This window comes from Chiloscyllium punctatum, chromosome 14 (genome assembly GCF_047496795.1).
Source record: "Chiloscyllium punctatum isolate Juve2018m chromosome 14, sChiPun1.3, whole genome shotgun sequence".
NCBI classification, from domain to species: domain Eukaryota; kingdom Metazoa; phylum Chordata; class Chondrichthyes; order Orectolobiformes; family Hemiscylliidae; genus Chiloscyllium; species Chiloscyllium punctatum.
Window position 1 is genome coordinate 35293392 of NC_092752.1, and position 20700 is coordinate 35314091.

At 42.6% G+C, this 20700-nt stretch overlaps 1 protein-coding gene across 2 annotated transcripts in view; it reads right to left on the reverse strand.

Annotated features, from left to right (window-relative positions):
- Positions 1-20175, reverse strand: part of fat4 (FAT atypical cadherin 4) — a 371960-nt gene extending 351785 nt beyond the window's left edge. Inside the window, exons 1-2 of one of the 2 annotated variants that reach the window (XM_072584175.1) lie at positions 17538-20171; positions 8248-11136 (exon numbers count right to left, since the gene is read on the reverse strand). In XM_072584175.1, coding sequence (XP_072440276.1) covers positions 8248-11136; positions 17538-19736 — 5088 coding nt within the window. In that variant the 5' untranslated portion in view covers positions 19737-20171. Of the gene's footprint in view, positions 1-8247; positions 11137-17537 lie in introns of both variants that reach the window. The other variant, XM_072584176.1, reaches the window with a different exon arrangement.
- Between the last annotated feature and the right edge of the window lie 525 nt (positions 20176-20700).

Consider the following 20700-nt stretch of genomic DNA (forward strand, 5'->3'; position numbering starts at 1 on the left):
CACCCTGAGCAGCTGTCTCTTTGAATGTCTAAAGAAATGAATGTACTTGCCAGACTTCCAGGACAATACCATTAGTTGCCAATTGACTGTGGGTGAAGTTGGCTTTCTGATAAACATCAACATAACCAGTCACCAAAGTCACTCTACACCCAAAAATGTAATGACTTGGTTTGATTATATTGTCATCGCGTTTTTGAAATTGCTTCCAATTAGCTTCTAAAAGCCTGACATGCATCTGTACTTTTCTGCCTGGATGTGCGATTGCTCTGGAAATCAGGCAACCTGATTGTGGATAGACCACCAGATGCTAGGTACTGTAAGTGCCATACTAGTCTTGTAAGGAAGACTGTGCATTGCATAGTTGCATCATCTCCACCAACTTCATTACAACAACTCGCTCCAATGACATCTCTTCTCTCTGTGGACATTAAAGTAGACAACAGTCTCATATTTGTCTTTCCGAGCTTCTTTCCAAGCTGCCACTGGCTTGGTGCAACCTTAACCAGGGTGTGTGCGTTACAGGTCACAGATGACCTCTTTCATACAGCCATTGACTCCATCTACCTGAACTTCTCCCTAGGTAGAAGTACACAGCGAGGGAGCTCACATGATGGCCTAATTCACCAGGCTGCAAACTCTCAACACACATGCAAATGCTTCTGAAGGCATCACCAAATAGCCAGTGATATAAATATATAACTAGGAAGAGATATCCAGTGTGTTTCCCATCAAAACAACGTATGTTTTCACTCATCTCTGAAAGAGACATCTGAGCAGCAGAGTTTTCCTTCTGTTCATCTACTTACCAACATGTCCATCAGTAATAGGTCGAGTTTCCAGTATATTTCAAAGGAAATAATTATTTTGGAGTAATTCAGGTGAGGGTAAGGAGGAGAAGGTTCTATGTGTGAGTATAAGTAACCCAAAGATGACGTAGTCATTATAATGAGAGAGATAAAGTGTGAGGTATTAATTGTTGAGGAAGATGTTTTGAAGTTATGGAAGCTTTATGTTAGGGCAGTTGTTGGGAATTTTACACAAATTGTAGTGTAAACACTTTCAAGTGTGAACATTGTTTTAACAGGATATAGTACCTTGAGGTTTTGAAAAAAGCAATCTGGTGACAAACAATTTGATCACCTGTGAAGTGATTTTGATTCCTTTGCATCGGATATCAGACTTGAGTGAAAAGGAGTATGGTGATGGTGCCACTAGCAACTCTCTGTAGTCAGCACAATTTTGTGAAGGGTAAGTCTAGGAATGAGAATTTCCTGTCTTGTACCACATGGAAGACTGTGTCAGAGTTCCTTCTGTCTGCAGCCCTAGCATGGTGCCAGTGGGAAAAATTAGTTAAAGACCAGCATTACTTGGCAATGAAAGTATTGGTCATACTGTCCCTCCATTTTGAAATGTACAAGATAAGTCAGGCTTAAAGTAAACTTGTATCATTCACAAATTTTACTGATTTTTCCTTCTAGCATGTTGGCACAGATGGCACCTAAGTAGGTCTGAAGCCTCTTCTCAAAGAGCTATGTTAATGTTCAGCAGGTTCTTGGTTAGCTTGTACAGCGTGTTTTGTGTGTGTTTGCGTGTGTTTGTGTGCGGTTGGGGATAATAAGGTGGATGCAGAGGCTGATGAAAGGAAAAACTCACAGTTACTCGCATTTATTAAACCAGACCAAATTATTTAAATTATTTTACACACAGAAACTTGCATGTAACTCCCTCTGCTGGTGAACAGTGTAAATCTCCACCTCAACTTCCATGTAGCCAGTAAGTATAGTAAAAGTATAAGTAAAATAAATTCAGGGTCATAGCCCAACATACTTCCTGTAAAAAAAGAACGGAAATGTATTGTCATTATTGCATACTTCCTTTTAAAGTATGTTTTATTCCACCTACAACTTAGAGTGCTGCCTGTTTTTGGGAGGACAGAAATACATGTTGGCTGTCCTCCTCTGCATAACCAAAGTCACCATTCATCTTCTGTGTGTCCATAACGTGTGGGGCAGCTGGCTCTTTCACTCCATACCGTTTCACAGCCATAGCCTATATACTGCTCACATAAGCAGTAATTCCAGCCTGGACCATTGGATGAGATTGTTAGCAGGGAAAATAAAAATCTGACCACTAGCACCCTTTCTGGATTTATTACTTTATCCCAACTTCAGTATGCACAGCAAACGCCAAAGCATTGAAATATTGATTGTTTTTGGAATTTTTTGATAACTGGTGTGCATACTAAGTCAGATAAATCCTAATGTCTAACAGCTGCTCAGAAGAAAGTTTGACCAAATAAACAGAAGCAGCTGACAAACTGGAAAATTCTTAGTGCAATTATTGCTTCTCGTAATCTTTTTACAAATTATCCAGCATAACCGAAACTACCCAGCATTCTCTATGTCGAATCTAGGAATCACAGCATCCTCATTTACTCTAACTGTCCAAATGTTTGAAGATACACTTCAATGGAAGAGTGGTGACGTATTGATTTCCAGGTATCTCAAATTGCAGGGGTGGTGGCCATTGGCAAGGCTGGAGGTAATGTGCTTCTGTGAGAAGCCCATGTACCAAATGTCGAAAGGTCTGCGTCCAAATTGCATGATGCGGGAAACCAGGACAGAAATGAGGTACAAGTTTTTTTTTAACCTCAGGCCTCTTTAGGCTCTGGCCTAAAGGGTACAGAATTGAACAAAATTTCTTGAGAAGACAAGCAACTGCTCCTTCTCACCATCTTTAAGTCTGAGAAGCAGACAGACTATTTCGCTCTTCTCCTCCCACCCTCAACCAGAGTTCCCCAATCCCCTCTTTGTAGGGAACTCGTACTATCCATTTCACCAGAAACTACACAGGAAGTGCATCCAGATCCATGGCAAAAGTTTAAGTGCTGGCTCATTAAGTACCGGTACCTGAAAGCATTAGAACTCCTTAACAGTTATAATCTCCTATTGTTCTATGTTGAAACTTAACACGAATCAATTAAACCACAATACTACAGTCATCAATTTGAAACATGAACAGTGCTTCTTTCTCAGTGGTCAGCACCTTTGTGCCACAGTTCCAGGGACCCAGGTTCGATTCCTGCTTTGGGCAACTGTGTGGAGTTTGCACATTCTCCCCGTGTCTGCGTGGGTTTCCTCCGGGGGCTCCAGTTTCCTCCTACAGTCCAAAGATGTGGAGGTCAGGTGAAGTGGTCATGCTAAATTGCCCATAGTGTTAGGTGCATTAGTCAGAGGGAAATAGGTCTGGGTGGGTTACTTTTTGGAGGGTTAGTGTGGACTTGTTGGGCCGAAGGGCCTGTTTCCACACTATAGGGAATCCAACCTAATCTACGAACAGTGCTTCTTTCTCTGTGGATGTTGCCAGATTGCACAATATTTCCCGCATTTTCTGGTTTTAATTCTAAATGCTTCTTATTTATTTTATCATCTCTACTATTTTCTTTGTTGGTGGTATCCAACATTTAGCCTTCACTCAAGTTTCTCAACTGTTGAAATGTAAGCAATGAATACCTGCTCTTGCTGCCATCCCATTGCATTATTGAACTAAGCAGCCTTCAAAGCAAATAGATTTTCAGGATGATTTTGTTTTTATGAATATGGCCGCTACTTATTGTGAATAGCAATATTAGTTTCTTTTTCACTGTTCACATTGGAGCATGTATTGAAGCACTGACTAACCATACTACTTTACACTAATATACTAAAAAGCAAATAAATATCGTTGGGTATACACTCCCAACAGTTTCTAATCCAGGGGATGCAGTTTATTTCAACATAAAATACTCTCTTCCAACTAAGAAGCTGATGAAACTGGATTTATTTGTAGACGACATGGTAGGAGCTCTAAATTACAGCTTCTACCACGTCATCATAATTTGTTTTGAAGATACACATCAAGCAATTTAATGTTGGTATACAGAAAGAATTTTCAGAACTTACCAAAAGCTCTTACAATAATTTGTCTCTAACTATAAGGTTCTTTGCTAAAGCTAACTTAAGATGCACTTTCAAATAACATACGAGGAGTGAAATCAGCCTTACAGTTCTCATCAATTTAACTAGGAGTTTCCAAAGACAAGCTTACACTGTTGTGCCACTGACAGCTAGCACATGGCCTCTCAGTCAATGGCAGTCCATTAGGAAACTATCCTCTCGATGTCCACAAGCCAAGGAAACTCAAAGATTTGTACTACAAGCTACAGTCTGGTTTTCTTTCCAAACTACAAGGAGAGAATTAGCTTTTTAGCAGTAGGATTGGCGGGTCCTCCTATTTCTTGCTTAAGGAAGGATTTTGGGAAATGGATTGAATGTAACTGAATTGCAGGGAGACTGTGGGTCTCTATTTAAGCAATGCTCCTCAAGAGGTTTCTTAAGAATGGAAAAGTGTCATGAGAGTATCACTCAACAGAAAAGTAAAGACTCGTTTTATTCCCCTGTGCTGTAACTTTCCACTTTAATGGAAGTGAATGTCTTTTTGAAAAAAACAAATAGCAGCCTCCTTTTGCTGCGAGTTGTCAGCTGCTCACCATCAACATGAAAACCTGTATTTTTGTACTATCCCTGTTGTACCTTTTCCCTGATCCTTAGAAATTCTCAGGTGAATTACTTCCCATTTACCCACCATTTGAATGCAAGTTAAAAGCACATTTAGGATTAGTGCCAAAGGCGGGCTAGCAGTATGTTATAAAAATGAAAAGTTCGAACAACCAAAATCTCTTAGGCAATTTACCTCTTAAAACACAAAATACGAGCCTCTTATAGTGTACAGTTTCAAACCTTTTCTCAACTGATTTCCTTCTATACTAAGTGATTTGAAATACAAAAGATTTCAAGAGGATATGAGTATACGAATATTGAAATGTGTTCCACCAGAAGCCACTTACATTATTTCTCTGAGTTGCCTTGAATCCTTTGCCAAAGTTATGACAAATGACTGGGGAAGAAAGTCCTAGTAGAAATTAATGTCAATTATTCTTGTTATGTCTTTTTAATGTTCTATTATAATGCTCCTAAGTAAATCAGGAATTGCTCCTCAGGTCTCTTTGAAATCTTTCCCCTCTCACCTTAAACCTGTGCCCTCGAGCTACTCACCCTATCCATGCCCATCATGATTTTATAAACCTCTATAAGGTCACCTCATCAACCTCCAAAGTTCTAGGGGAAACAGCCCCAGCTTATTCAGTCTCTCCCTATAGCTCAAACCTTCCAACCCTGGCAACATCCTTGCAACTCTTTTCTGAACCATTTCAAGTTTAACAACATCTTTTCTACAGCAGGGAGAGCAGAACTGAATGGAGCATTCCAAAAGTGGCATTACTAATGCCTCGTACAGCCTCAACATGACATCCCAACTCCAATACTCAGTGCAATGACCAATAAAGGCAAGTGTACCAAACATCATTGTTACTACCATGTCTAACTGCGACTTCAATGTCAAGGAATTGTACACCTGAACCCCTAGGTCTCTTTGTTCGGCAACACTCCTCAAACCGTACCATTAACTGTAATCAATTTGCCTTTCCAAGATGCAATACCTCACATTCATTTAAATTAAACTCATCTGCCACTCCTTGGTCCATCAGCCCATCTGATCAAGGTCCGGTTGTTCTCCGAGATAACTTTTTTCACTGTCCACTACACCATTAATTTTGGTGTCATTTGTAAACTTACTTTTTCTCCTTTATTCACACCCAAATAACTTATTTAAATGACAAAAAGCAATGGACCTAACACCAAGTCTTGAAGCACACTGCGGGTCAGAGGCCTCCAGTCTGAAAAACAACCCTTCTCCACCATCCTCTGTCTCCTACTTTCAAGCTAATTTTGCATCCAAATGGTTAGCTCTCCCTGTATTCCGTATTATCTAACCTTGCTAACGAGTCTATCATTCATATCATTGTTGAATGCTTTGCTGAAGTCCATACAGACAACATTCACTGCTCTGTCTTTATCAATCTTCATTGTCACTTCTTCAAAAACTCAATCAAGTTAGCGAGACATGATTTCCCACACACAAAGCCATGTTGACTCTCCTTAATCAGTCCTTGCCTTTCCAAATGCATGTTAATCCTGTCCCTCAGAATCCTCTCCAACAAATTACCCATCACTGATGTCAGGCTCACCAGTCTATACTGGCTTTTCCTTACCACATTTCTTAAACAACGACATCACATTAACAGCCTTATAGTTTTCCAGCACCTCACCTAAAGCTATTGATGACATAAATACCTATGTAAGGGGCCAGCAATCACCTCTCTAGTTTCCAACAGAGTTCTAAAATCCACTTGACCAGGTCCTGAAGATTTATCCACGTTTGTGTGTTTTAAGATGTCCAGCACTTTGTCCACTTGGATACGAACACTTTTTGAGATGTCACTATTTATTTAGCCAAGTTTTCTAGCTTCCATATCCTTCTCCACTGATGCAAAATATTTGTTTAGTATCTCACCTATCTCTTGACGATTCCACACATAGATGGCCTTAATGGTCTTTAAGGGGTCCCATTCTTTCCCAGTTATTCTTTAGCCCTTAATGTACTTGTAGAATCTCTTGGGTTTCTCCTTAACCCTATTTGCCAAAGCTATCTCATATCTCCTTTTTGCCCTCCTGGTTTCCCTCTTAACTATGCTCCTACTGCCATTATACTTACTGGGTCATATGTCATATCTTTTCTAGCATTACTCACAAACTCAAATTCACAATGTGGTAGCCACCCACCATTTTTACAGTATCCTAATTCTGCATGATTATCACTATTCTCAACCGAATAGGTACAGTCAAGGAGATGCAGTTTTATGACTGAAATCAGATCTCAGGAAGAAGCAAGATCTAACTTGGTGGTAGTACAATAACACTGTTACAAGACATGGCATGAGACAACCTTTGGTAAACATAATCACTTTTCACAGTTTATATTGCACAACAGAAAGTTTTTGTAAACATTTCCTCAATACGCTTTTGAAGTCACTATTGTGTACATAGTGTCTTTTTTTAATTCCTGCTCTGTTGTGGAACCACACAGGAAAGAGTAGCAGTCAAACTGTCAACTAAATGCATATTCAACTCAGAGAATCAGGACTCAGGTGCTTAATTTGCTGTTAAATATTATAATGCCATTCACAAGTAGTACACCATGTCTAACAAGTACAAAACTAAATTCACAAGCTGTGATGGAAGCTTCAGGCATTTTCCTGTCAATGTCTGGCAGGAATGCTCCTATCCCAGTGCGTGATCTCTATCATCATACATCTGTTTCTTGACACTGCATCACTTGTATAAAAGTTCACAAACATTTTATACATGTACATCCATTTCTAACTTGAGATTGATGTCAGTTTTGATGTCACTTTGTTCTCTCATTGAAACCATAAACTTGCCATTTGAAGTCATAAAGCTAGTTAATTTACCTCATTCAGTGTTTAACAGACCTGAAATCAACCTGTGGAATGTAAATGAATGAACAGCTCTTTCATTTTTCATACAGCAGTGGATAGTAAGATTAATTTATCTTATACAGTATAGAGTGAGACACTCATGACTCACTTGTGGCTTTGCCATTTGTAGATTATAAAGTTTACTTGAAACATAATATAAAATTACACTCATATTCTACATCATGTCAAACCGTGGCATTCCTAGTTACCAGTTATTTGTATCACTGTTTCCAGTTTAGAGAAACAGAGGACCACATGCAAAACAACATTGAGAACCCTCCTCTGCTAAAGTATTTGCACCAGTAAAGAAGATAGAAACTGGCTTGAGTGAGATAGAATGTTTACTGATTAACAAAATTTTCTATCATGCAGTTAGACTATTATATGTATCACTTAGTTGTAAGTATTCAGTAGTATAAAATGATAACTTTGAACTGGACAGTTTCATAACTTTTGAGGACATGGAAGATAAATCAGGTTTACGAAAACTTTGTTCAACAAGGAGTGTGGGTATCAAAAAAGAATAATTAATTATAGTATTTTATTACTATAAACCTTTGTTGTAACACTCTCTCACACAGTAATAGTCAGTGTGCTCCTCCCAATGTTAAAAGGCAAACTTACAAAAATACATGCTGTTGAAGAAACAAAGTGCTTCTGTTATAGTGCTTTAAAATGGTACCTATTAGTGCACTTATTTCACAATTCAACAAACTCATTTAATCTTCAAGGCAGCCAAACTGAATAACAGACATTCCACACAGAATGAGCCATTATGCCTGCAAGTTATAATTTAAATAAAATCCACGTACCTCTGCTTTTTGTGTTCTGGGAAAGCTGGAAGACTTTTCAACAGCGTAAACATCCACAAGGTACAGATTGGGACCTTGCTCTCGATCCAACACAGCAGCAGTTTGAATGACACCACTTCGGTGTCCTATTGTGAAAAGCCGTCCAACAGATTTTCCCCCACAGCGAACTGAAACAATGTAATACTCCAGTAATGCTGAAGAATCTCTTGGGCTTGCTGCCTCTAAAGAGATCACACTGGTACCCACAGGTTCTCCTTCACGTAAAATGGTGATGTATTTGGGCTGAGTGAAGACAGGTCCATCTACACCCTGAAGAATAACAGTCAGCTCAGTGCTGGTTGTTCTTTTCTCTGGTCCAAAGTCTGAAGCTGACACAACAAGATGGTATGTGAGTCTGGAAGGAAGCAATGGCGCTATTACTCTAATATCTCCATTATATCGATCCATCATGAATGTGTCACTATCTCCATTAACTAGTTCATACTCAACCTCTCCATTTGGTCCTTCATCCGGATCTATAGCCATGATAGTTGTGAGAATTGAACCCATTACAAGAGCACTATCAGCAACTAGAGCATTTTGTGATACAAATATAGGGGCATTATCATTCTGATCTGTCACCAAGATGGTGATATTCTTTAAAGCAAAACGCCTGAAATCTAGTGGAACTGCCTGATCAATGGCTTTAATGGTCAGTTCAAATAGATTGGAAAATTCACGGTCAATCTCTGCACTGGTCCGCAATGTCCCATCAGAAGCACTGATTACAAAATGGTTTCCTCTCGGTATTTGCTGGGCTATACAATATTGTAACTTTCCATTAATATCAGCATCGGGGTCTTGGGCAGTTACTGTCAGTACAGATGTACCAATAGGAATGTTTTCCACAATAGACTTAAAAATATCACCAGGTGGAAACCTAGGTGGATTATCATTAAAATCTCGAACTTGGATCACAACTGACATTGTTGAGGATCTTGGTGGCCTTCCATTATCTTTTGCTGTTATGTTCAAATGGTAGACAGATTGGGTTTCAAAGTCCATTTTCTTTGCAAGGAAAATACTACCGGTATTATGACTAATGCTAAATGTTCCATGATTGTTACTTCCTGTAATGGTATAATGGATCTCGGCATTGTCCCCTGAATCTGAATCAGTAGCAGTTGCAGATTCTACGAGCTCTCCAACTCTCATATTTTCTAATGCATCAATGTACATCACAGACTTAGGAAATGAAGGAGTGTTGTCATTTTCATCGAGCACCGTGATAATTAAAGCACATGTGGAGCTCAAGGGTATGGTGCCCAAGTCCACCGCGAGGAGCGTCAGAGAGTAGGAAGCTGTAGCTTCATGGTCCAGCTTTCCTACCAATGTCACCTGTCCTGTGGTACTTTGAATTGTAAACTGCTCTTCTTCATTCCCTTCAATGATATAGAAATTGACCAAAGCATTACTTCCCTCATCAACATCTGAAGCACTGACACGAAGTACTTGTGTTAAATTTCCTGCTGATTCTGATATCGTGGCCTGATATATGTCTTTAGTGAATCTGGGTACATTGTCATTCACATCTTTGATGTATATCTGAACAGCGGCATGGTCCTGGAGAGGTTTTGGTAATCCTTGGTCTGATGCAATTACTGTAAAGGTGAAGACTGCAGCCCCTCTTTGCCTCATTAAAGCCTCTCTGTCAAATCTGTGTATACTTGTAATTTCCCCAGTGACTGCATTCAGCTCAAAATCAAGTTGGGCTGTTTCAAGGGTATATTTCACTTCACCATTAAATCCAAAATCATTGTCTACAGCATTGACAAAACCAACCGTTGAGCCAGCTCTCTGCTCCTCTTCAAAATGGAAGACATAATTTGTGCTGTTGAATAAAGGTCTATTATCATTTACATCCTCTAATATTATTGTCACATTCACTGTTGCACTCAGAGGCTCCACTGCTCTGTCTGCAGCAACAACCATCAGGACGTAATGGCTTTGAGATTCACGATCCAATTCTGCTTTGATATACAATTGTCCATCAGGAAAAATACCAAACTTCTTTTCTCTGTTTCCTTGTGTAATATCATAAGTGATCTCCCCATTCACTCCGGAATCTTTGTCAGAAGCCTGGACTTTGAAAAACCTAGAGTTTACAGGTTCTGCCTCTGAAATTGTGACCTCGTATGAAAGCTGATCAAATACAGGTGCATTATCGTTCACATCATGCACATAGACAGTCAAAATCAAGCTAGACAAACGCTGAGGGACACCCATGTCAGTTGCTATTGCCTCCACTTGATATGAGCCTGCATTGATGTCAAGTGGTCCATTTAAAGTTACTATTCCAGTTTTCTCATCGATGTGAAAGAGTTCTTTAGGATTCTGCCGCAATGAATATGAAACCATGCCATTAATGCCTTCATCAGGATCTTCTACTTCAGCCTGGAAAATAGCATGTCCTGAATTCCAGTTTTCAACTGCATTAATATTTTCAACTGCATGAGGGAAACGTGGAGAATTATCATTCAGATCCTTGACAGTGATATTCACTAATGTCTCCCCAGTCACAGTGCCACCACTTGCAACAACTTTTAACTGATAAATTGCTTGCTCTTCCCTGTCTATGGTGCTGGCAGTGTTAATTTGACCCGTTGATTCACCAATGGTAAACATCCCCTTCTGGTCTCCTGAAGTGATAAGGTAAGTGATGTTGGTATTAAGATCAAGTGTAGATGCAGATACAGTGCCAACAAGAGAACCAATTGCAATATTTTCAAATATTACAAAACTGTAGCTGCTGTGGCTGAATGAGGGTGGATTGTCTTGGGTGTCAATGACTGTGATGGTGACAATGGCTGGATTCTGGGAGCGTAGATTTCCACCATCAGTGGCAATTGCCTGCAACCAAAAATCACACAGAATTTTTTTTTAAATTATTAAAATCACAAATATTTATTCTGACTTTTTTTCTTCCTTGAATCTTTCAACTTTTGGATATTGCTGGCATGGTCAACATCTAGTTGGCTATTTTTACATATCCTTAAACTGAGTGGCTTGCTGGGTCATTTCAGAAGGCAGATTTCCTTTCATAAAGGACATAAGTGACAAGATGGCTTTGTGACAAGTAACAACAATCAATGGAAGCTCTCAGTCACTATTACCAATACTAGCTTTCAATTCTACATCTTCCCCTTCATTAATTGAGTACAAATTCTACCAGGTGCCATGACAGGACTTTGAAAGTGTACCCTTCATAGCTTTAGCTTTAACTTTTAGATTATCAGTTTCGTGACATACCCACGAGGCCATCACCTCTCACCCACAGTACCAAAATAGTCAAGGAGGGCAGTGCCAGATTTCTGAAGCCTGTAGGTATATTTCTGCTCCAGCCTATAACCCTGCCTTCCCACACCCCATCACCACATGGTTCTGCCTGCAAATGAGCAGTTTCCATCCCAGGCACCCATTGTTAAACTAAATCAATTTACTTTACGTTATCCTATTGCTATAAGGCAAAGGACAAATCCATCCCACTAATTATATGAAATATGACATAAAAGCAATCTTTATCAGTGTTGAATCATTACTGGCATTTAAAACTGGATTTTGTCAACTATAGTGCATTTGGCCAGAGATAAGCAGGGAACAAGCTTGTACCTCAGTGTTGATGGACCAGGAGTCAGAGCACATCAACAAGTACAAAGGTGATCACTGAATAGATGTGGAGAGATTTAGGATAAGAGTCATTGAGTCTTGGAGATGGAAGATTGAAGATCATCCAGTACACATTAAAATAGCCTTTTGTGGCGATAACAGAAGCTCAATTAAGGGTGTTAGTATCAGCACCAGCAGGCAGGCGAAGGCAGAGTGAACTGAAGCAAAAAAGCCTCTTGTCTAAACATCTGGGGCAAAACTACAATACAGCTGAAAATGGATTGAGTTAACACAACAGGCAGTGAAAAACAATTTATTTCTCAGCCATCATCCTGAAATTGGAGCCATACCTTAGTTTATTGTAAATAGAGATACTTAAATACTGAACAACATTTTCAATTAACCAGCAGTTAAGTTCTGGAATGCACTGCTTGAATATGCAAGAGTCACATGAAGTTGTATAAGGGGAATTGAATCAATAGCTGAAAAGAAAGCATTTGCAGAGCTGTGAGGTAAGGACAGGGGTATGGTACTGGGTGAACTTCTCCTTCAGAGGATCAGCACAGATATAATGGGATAAATGGCCTCCTTTTCTGCTATAAGCATTCCATGTCAAGAATGTAGTGCTGGAAAAGCACAGCAGGTCAGGCAGCATCCAAGGAGCAGGAGAATCAACATTTTGGGCATAAATCAGGATTCCTGATGAAGGGCTTTTGCTCAAAACATCGATCCTCCTTCTCCTTGGATGCTGCCTGACCTGCTGTGCTTTTCCAACGCCGCACTCTCGACTTTGATCTTCAGCATCTGCAGTCCTCACTTTCTCCCATAAGCATTCCATACTCAGGATGGATGGACAGGATGTTAGACAGATAGATATTTCACTCTCAGCGTTGTGATGCCTGTCATTCTCAGTTCAAGAATTGTGTACTAAAATTCTAAGATATAAAGATGAAAATAATTATTAAATGCTTGCATAATATTAAAATTACTTTTTCAATCAAAAAGCAAAGAAGAGATTTTAAAAGCATGTAATGTAGAAAAATATACATTTGTCAAGGAAGCCCTTAATAGCATCTTGCACCTCTGCAACCCTCACTCCCCATGAGACCGGAGCAGCAGTTGCATGTGAATACTATCACATACAAATACCATGTCAGACTTCATCCTGCCACAGAATTAATGCCTTTCTTTTACTGTTGCTGGATTAGAATTTGAGAACTCCCTGCCTAAGTGCACATAGAACACAGTGGTTGAAGAGAGAGTTTCATTGACACATTTACAAGGACAATTAGGGATGGACAATAAATGCTGGCTTTTTCCATAATATTCACACATCAGGAATGAATAAAGACAGTATTCAGGGAAGCTCCATACAAAATAAATTTGTAATTACCACAAACACGATTTATGTTTTGAGATTAGGAATAGTTCTGTGTGCACAATCTAAGCTATATGAACAGGTATAACATCAAGTGATTGTAATTTATATTTCTACTTCACCCATGTTGGAACACAAAATAGGAAATGCCAGTCCAACTCTGCCTGACATCTACCTCCAGCCTGATCATCTCAGAAACTGTTAACTGTCACCTTTCCAACAAATTAAGTGAATACAAAAACTAATTCAATAATTTTAAAACAAAATAAAATTGTTGATATAATTTATTCACTCTTTAGGCATGTTTCCTAAAACTAATGTAACATTCAATATAATTTGAATGCATGCTAATACTTTAAGTAAGGCAGGTGAAAACCAGAGAATCACCTTCCATTTCTAATCGGAGGAAAATCTCAAATAATAATGAGGCCTGTGCAAATGAACGATTTGAAACTTTTTTTTAAAATGAAGATTAAATATACTAAAATGTCTGTCGATAATTTCTTTGATGAAGAAATGGACAACATGCTTACTAAAATGGTCATCAAAATGAAAAATATAAGAAGTTCATCCCAGCATCATAAGCACTGAAAAGATACTTCTTTAGCATATGACTTCAAGTTTTGGAAGTTAAACTTTTCCAGTACAACTCATCTCTTATTCTCTTTTAGCAATAAATATGTTAAAGTAGCAGGGAGCATACACTTGCCAAATTATGGTGTCAGCATTCCAAGTAACAGAGAACGTGAGTATAGTTTAGCATTATTCGCTTATGTTCAAATAGTACCCTAGCATTAAGTAATAAGTTGCAAAGCACTTATATAAGGAATGTGAAAAATCTGGTCAGTTAAACTTTCTTACAGGAATTTGGATTCTAAACTAAATCAGTGTTTGAATTAAACCACTGTACTCAAGAGACAAGAAAATTAGCATAGGGTTTTGACTTGCAATCCTTGGTATTTGTATTCTTCCTTTGCTTTACAAAATCATTGTGCATCTTTTGTGAATGATGTAATTATTTATTTTGCTCTTACATGACCAGATTTTTCACATTCCTTATGTAAATATTTCCCAACTTATTACTTAATGCTGATGAGGCCACACCTGGAGTATTGCATGCAGTTTTGGTCTCTGTACTTGAGAAAGGATGTACTGGCACAAGAGGGGGTGCAGAAGAGGTTCACTAAGTTGATTCCGAAGTTGGGGTGGGTTGGCTTATTAGTAGACACTAAGTAGAATGGGATTATATTCATTGAAATTTAGAAGTAAGGGGGATCTTGTAGAAACATACAAAATTATGAAGGGAATAGATAGGATAGACATAGACAGGATGTTTCCACTGGCAGGTGGAACTCGGCAAGAGGGCATACCCTCAAACTTAGGGAAGCAAATTTAGGACTGAATTAAGAAGGAACATCTTCACCCAGAGGATTGTGAATCTATGGAATACCCTGCCCAGTGAAATAGTTGACACTACTTCAGTAAATGTTTTTAATGCTAAGATAGATGTATTTTTGAACAGTAAAGGAATTAAGGGTTATAGTGAGAGGGTAGATAAGTGGAGCTGAGGCCACAAAAAGATCATCCATGATCTTATTGAATGGCGGTACAGGCCCGAGGGGCCAGATGGCCTCTTGCTGTTCCTGATTCTTATGTCCTTTTGTACATTGCTTTGAGGTTTTGGATGAAATTTGAATATTCACTTCAAAATGTCTGTGGTAGCATAAATCTAAGAAAAAAACTGACTCTGGTTATACATTTTTTTTTTAATTGCACAAAATTTCTCCATTTTGTTTCCTTCACCTGACCATTTAGATTTCTCTGGACACTGAACTTTCTGCAACCAAAAAGAAAAACCCAATCTAGACCTCCTTCAATGCAATTTATAACTAGATGTTAAGAGTTGTGTAACTGTGGCTTGGCAACATTCTTGCATTCTCCCTGTGATGAAGTGCTTAATTTCAGCTCTTTCAGCTTCCATGCAGCCATGCCTTTGATTTCAAGTATTCACTAGGGTGTTGAGGAATCGGGAATGAGGAATCCCCTTCTAGAAATAAGCATTATAAACCATACTCAAAAAGATGAGTGGAATTAGTAACTGTTAAATTTGGAGAAGTTAACAATTTGTTTGAAAGAAATCCTTTGTGACAACTCAGTGGATTAGCATCTAGTTTTCCAAAACTGAGAAACTGGTGTTTCGTTATTAGATCCAGACTCAGTGTGGTACTTAATTGCATTTCAAAAATAATAATCTTTTAGTGTCTGTGTTTGTTAGAGATAGGGTCTAGATTAGAGTGATGCTGGAAAAACACAGAAGGTTAGGCAGCAACCTAGAAGCAGGAAAATTGATGTTTCAGGCAAAAGCCAAATGAAACGTCAATTTTCCTGCTCCTCGGATGCTGCCTGACCTGCTGTGCTTTTCCAGCACCACTCTAATCTAGACTCTGGTTTCCAGCATCTGCAGTCCTTGTTTTTACCTTTTGTTAGAGATATGCATTCTACTTTTTGCCCAGCCTGCACTGAACCAGCTAGTTTGAGTTGAGGCATTGGATATAATATCCCGCAACAATAAATGGAAAAAAATAGTCATTTCAAAGAGATATCAGAATGCCACCATGGAAGTGTAAAAATTGTATCCAAGGAAACAATATATTATATCAAGTAAGAACTTAACCAGTAAGGGTGTCAATTTCCTGCTCATTTCACAGTTATCTCATTTTCTCTAAGTATTTAATGCAGAAAATGCAATCAAACAAAATCCTTATCTCAACATGCTAAAGTCATATAGATAGATCACACTCGTGATTAGATTAGATTACATTACAGTGTGGAAACAGGCCCTTCGGCCCAACAAGTCCACACCGACCCGCAACCCACCCATACCCCTAACCTAACACTACGAGCAATTTAGCATGGCCAATTCACCTGACCTGCACATCTTTGGACTGTGGGAGGAAACCGGAGCACCCGGAGGAAACCCACGCAGGCACGGGGAGAATGTGCAAACTCCACACAATCAGTCGCCTGAGGCGGGAATTGAACCCGGGTTTCTGGCGCTGTGAGGCAGCAGTGCTAACCACTGTGCCATCGTGCTGCCCATGGGAGCACCATAGAGGGTGAACTGTTGGAGGTTCAACTTCCTACCAGCTTTTGAGCACCCAATTTTGTTAATTCTCCATGAAGGATGCCAAGTGGAGCATCTGTCTGGAAGTGAGATGGAAAAATCAGATGAACACTAGCAGGCAGTATATTTTCTGGCAACAGGCCAACGTCAACATTAGTGGTGGTCTGGAAGCAGGATATCTGTGGATCCTCTCAGATGGTACATGGTGCAAAGTCATCATTGAGGATCGAATTACAGGCAAAGTTATCATATACTGTACATCACAAAAAAGAAATGTCTTTTTTATGAATTTGACTTTGTGCTTTTTTTTACACTAATGACCAGCTTCATACTCTACTGAGTGAACATATCGCTGTTCTGTTGCTGTTTCTCACAGACTGCTATAAAATTTCATATGAGCACACACTATCTCAGCCAACCAAGACATTGAAAGGAGTGAGTGTAAATCAGAAGATTTAGCCAGTACAACTTGCTGTTGAACCATACTAAGACGCCACACTGGAAAAGGCCAGTAACTAAAATGTAAAAGCAACAGTGACGAAACGCCAAGTTCTCCAAAGCTATGATTAATAGCACAGAAGTTATCTTTGAATTTCCAAGTCCCTTCTTCTCAGTTGTCCGACATCCCCAACCAAATCAGTTTTTAATCTCTGACTGAAGTAGTTTCTGGCACACGATATAACATTCAGTGAAAATTATAATGCCTGTTTCTGGCTAATTTCCACGGAGAATTATGAAAAAGTATTCTGCACATGCTCAGAACAACATACCTTGAAAATATGTTTGGAGCTATTCCAAAAGTAGCCAGGATGGCGGGGGGGGGGGGGGGGTAAGCGGCACAACAGCTGTGTGTCCTTGAGACCGGAGTTTTAAAGTTGGGCTGAGTGTTCGCACCAATCTTAGCGGATCCCAGTGACCCTGGTGCAATCTCTCTGTCCTCACTTTACAGTGGGTATAATCAGGCTGGTCACCGTGAAATTGCTACATTGGCTTTTATACTGGATATAATCTACATACTGACCTATAATCTATTGTATTGATTTCTATTCATTACCTCTTTCATATGCGTTTGTTTGTGAGAACAAAACAACTTTAAAACATAAGATAAACAGCTGACAGTCTCGTCTTACCACAGTCTCATACCTGGAGTTGGTAAGCTGTCTTCTGTTCTCGGTCCAGTGAAAGTCTGGTGGAGATGATCCCGGTGTGTGGGTTAATCTGGAAGCTCAGGGTGTCCCCCGCTGTGATAGAGTACCTGACCGTGCCGTTCGTGCCTAAGTCCGGGTCGGCAGCCGACACGGTGGTGATGTAGGTCCCGGGCGGCTCGTTCTCTCTGATGCTGGCGAAGTACTGCACCGGGTAGAAGGTCGGCCGGTTGTCATTCACGTCCTGCAGGGTGACGGTCACCGGGACCACCGAGGAGAGCGGCGGGTTGCCTTTATCCCGGGCTTGCACCGACAGGGTGTACTCGGCGTGCTCCTCCCGGTCCAGCTCGGTGAGACAGGTGAGGCGGCCGGAGACCGGGTCCAGTCGGAAGAGGTCACGGTACCGGGCCGGGCTGTCGGGGTCCAGGAGGAAGCGGACGGTGCCGTTCGCGCCCAGGTCCTTGTCCAGGGCGGTGAAGATGGCGAGCTCGGTACCGGGAGGGGAGTTCTCGGGCACCGAGTAACGGTAGGAGCGGTGGGGGAAGGCGGGAGCCTGGTCGTTCACATCCCGGATGGTGATGCTCAGGGTGGTGTACGAGGTCCGGGGCTGCACACCCTGGTCCTGGGCGCTGATGTTGAGGGTGACCTCGGAGCTGGTCTCCCGGTCTAACCGGGAGGCGCTGGTCACCAGCCCGCTGTCCTCACTCAGCTGGAACCAACCCAACCGGTTACCGGACACCAGCGAGTAACGGAGCCGGGCATTCAGCCCCGAATCGCCGTCGGTGGCCGAGATGCCGCCGATGTAGCTGCCCACCGGCACGTCCTCGGCGACTTCCACCCGGTACCGGGAGCGCTCGAACACCGGGGCGTGGTCGTTGATGTCGTTGACGAAGATGAGCAAGCTGGCGAGGGAGCTGCGGGCGAGCGGCACTCCGTGGTCGCACACCGACACGCTCAGGTTGTACGAGGGGATGCGCTCCCGGTCCAGCGGGCTGGCCACCTTGATCAGGCTCAGCCCCGGTACCGGGGAGCGCTGCACCGCGAAGTGGCGCTGCTCGTTGCCGCCCAGGATCGACACCGAGACGTTGCCGTTTGCAGACGAGTCGGCGTCGCTGACGGTCAGCAGCGCGACCACGGTGCCGGCGGGCGCGTTCTCGTCCACCGCCGCGTACCGGGAGCTGGCGGGCAGGTAGCGGAACCTCACCAGCGGCTCGTTGTCGTTGACGTCCAGCAGCTGCACGGTGGCCTCGGCCCGGCCGCTCAGGGGGGGGTTGCCGCTGTCCCGGGCTCGGATCACCAGCGAGTAGCTCCTCTTGCTCTCGTAGTCCAGGCTCTCCCGGACCGTCAGCACCCCGGTATGGGGCTCCATCTGGAACGGGCTGCCCTCGTCCACCGAGTACATCACCTCCCCGTTGAGACCCTGGTCCAGGTCGGTGGCGGATACCCTCAACACGCTGGAGCCCACCGCCACATCCTCGTAGACGCTGGCCCGGTATTGGGAGTGCACGAAGCTGGGCGGGTTATCGTTGGTGTCCTGCACCGTGACATTGACCTGCAGGTACCCGAACCTCCTGGGGAGCCCCCGGTCCTCCACCTCCACCAGCAGCCGGTACAGAGGCTCCGACTCCCGGTCCAGGGCGCCGGTGGACACCAGGTGCAGGAAGGCGCCCTCCCCGCTCGGGTTGACGGTGATGTCCAGGCGGAACCTGCCCTGCTCGTTGCCCCGCACGATCCGGTAGGAGCGGTGGTCCACCCCGTTGGAGCCGGTGTCCGCGTCGGTCGCCGTGTCCAGGATGACCCTGCGGCCGCCGCTGGCGTCCTCCCGGAAGGTCACCACGATGCTGGGCTCCGGGAAGACCGGCGTGTTGTCGTTGATGTCCCGCACCAGGACGCGCACCTCGGTGGGGTAGGTGGGCTGGCTGGACAGCACCACGATGTTGATCACGTCCGCGGGCAGCGACTCGCGGTCGATCACCGAGCTGGTGCAGATGACACCTGTGCTGGCGTTGATCGAGAACAAGGCGTGCCGCTCGCTGAAGCGGTACGTGAACTCGGGCTTGGTCTGGATGGTACCCACCACCGTGCCCGCCGGCTGCTCCTCCTCCACCTCAAACACTTGGCGGAGCTGGTTCGCCCGGGAGGCATGCCAGCACCAGCTCAGCAGCAACAGCAAGACGCCGAGAGAGTTACCCACCATGGTGAGAGTGGCGCACCTTCCCAACTCAATCTGCTCAGTCCAAAATGCATCAAACCTGAGTAAAGTCAGAGAGGTGGGTGGGAGATCCCAGCAGAGGCTAATTGTCCAGGCTTCTTTCAGATATCAAACTTTTTTTTATGCCTTTCTCTGCTTCATAAGTTCCTTCTCTCTCTCTCAAAAGCTGCTTGTGCAAAAGTTTCTGTGAACTTTTGTTTTGACCTAGTCCAACTCTTCTTAAATGCAGCCGTCGTGTGTTCGTGTTATGATTTTAAGTCGCAGCCTGTAGTGGGAAGAGAGGGCGCTCGGATGCTGTTTCAGCGCACTGCCGCGTTCGTTCTGGCACCAGGAAAGACATGACTCGCTTTGCTCATTCTCCGGGATCTTGCTCTCTCTCTCACACACACACACACTCGCTCCCAACGCAACCAAACTCCACAGCACAGGAAAAAGCTCAGCCCGCCTTCCATTCCTCCCCCCCCCCACCTCAACAAACTTACAGCCACCGCGCTTCCCATTGGCTGGTGCTGGTGTCCCACTCCGCCCTGTCCCACACCGAGCTGCCCCCTCCTGTGGTCGATGCCCCTGTCGATCACAATGAGTGACACCCCACCCACCCACGGCAAGTTAGGTTGAGCTGACTTTAGAGCTGAGGGGTAAAAATGAGGAGGAAGGGGGCGTAGCTAAAGTGTGCTTGGAACCGTTAGCTGGTTACCAGGAATAACTCCAGGGATTTGCGGTCCTGGCTGGTGTGCAAGTGGGCTGTACATAATGTGTTTAAGTCCAAGGCTTCAGAGTTTCATAAGGGGGAAGGGAGTTGTTTTTTTAAAAGGGAAAGTCCATACTCTCATCCCGTCCCAATGTAAAATGTAAATAGTGTGCTGCATTGTTACGATGGACTTCAGCTATGTGCTCAGAACAGAAAGCTGTCTTACACTATGATAGATGGTAGTTGAATGTGAACAAG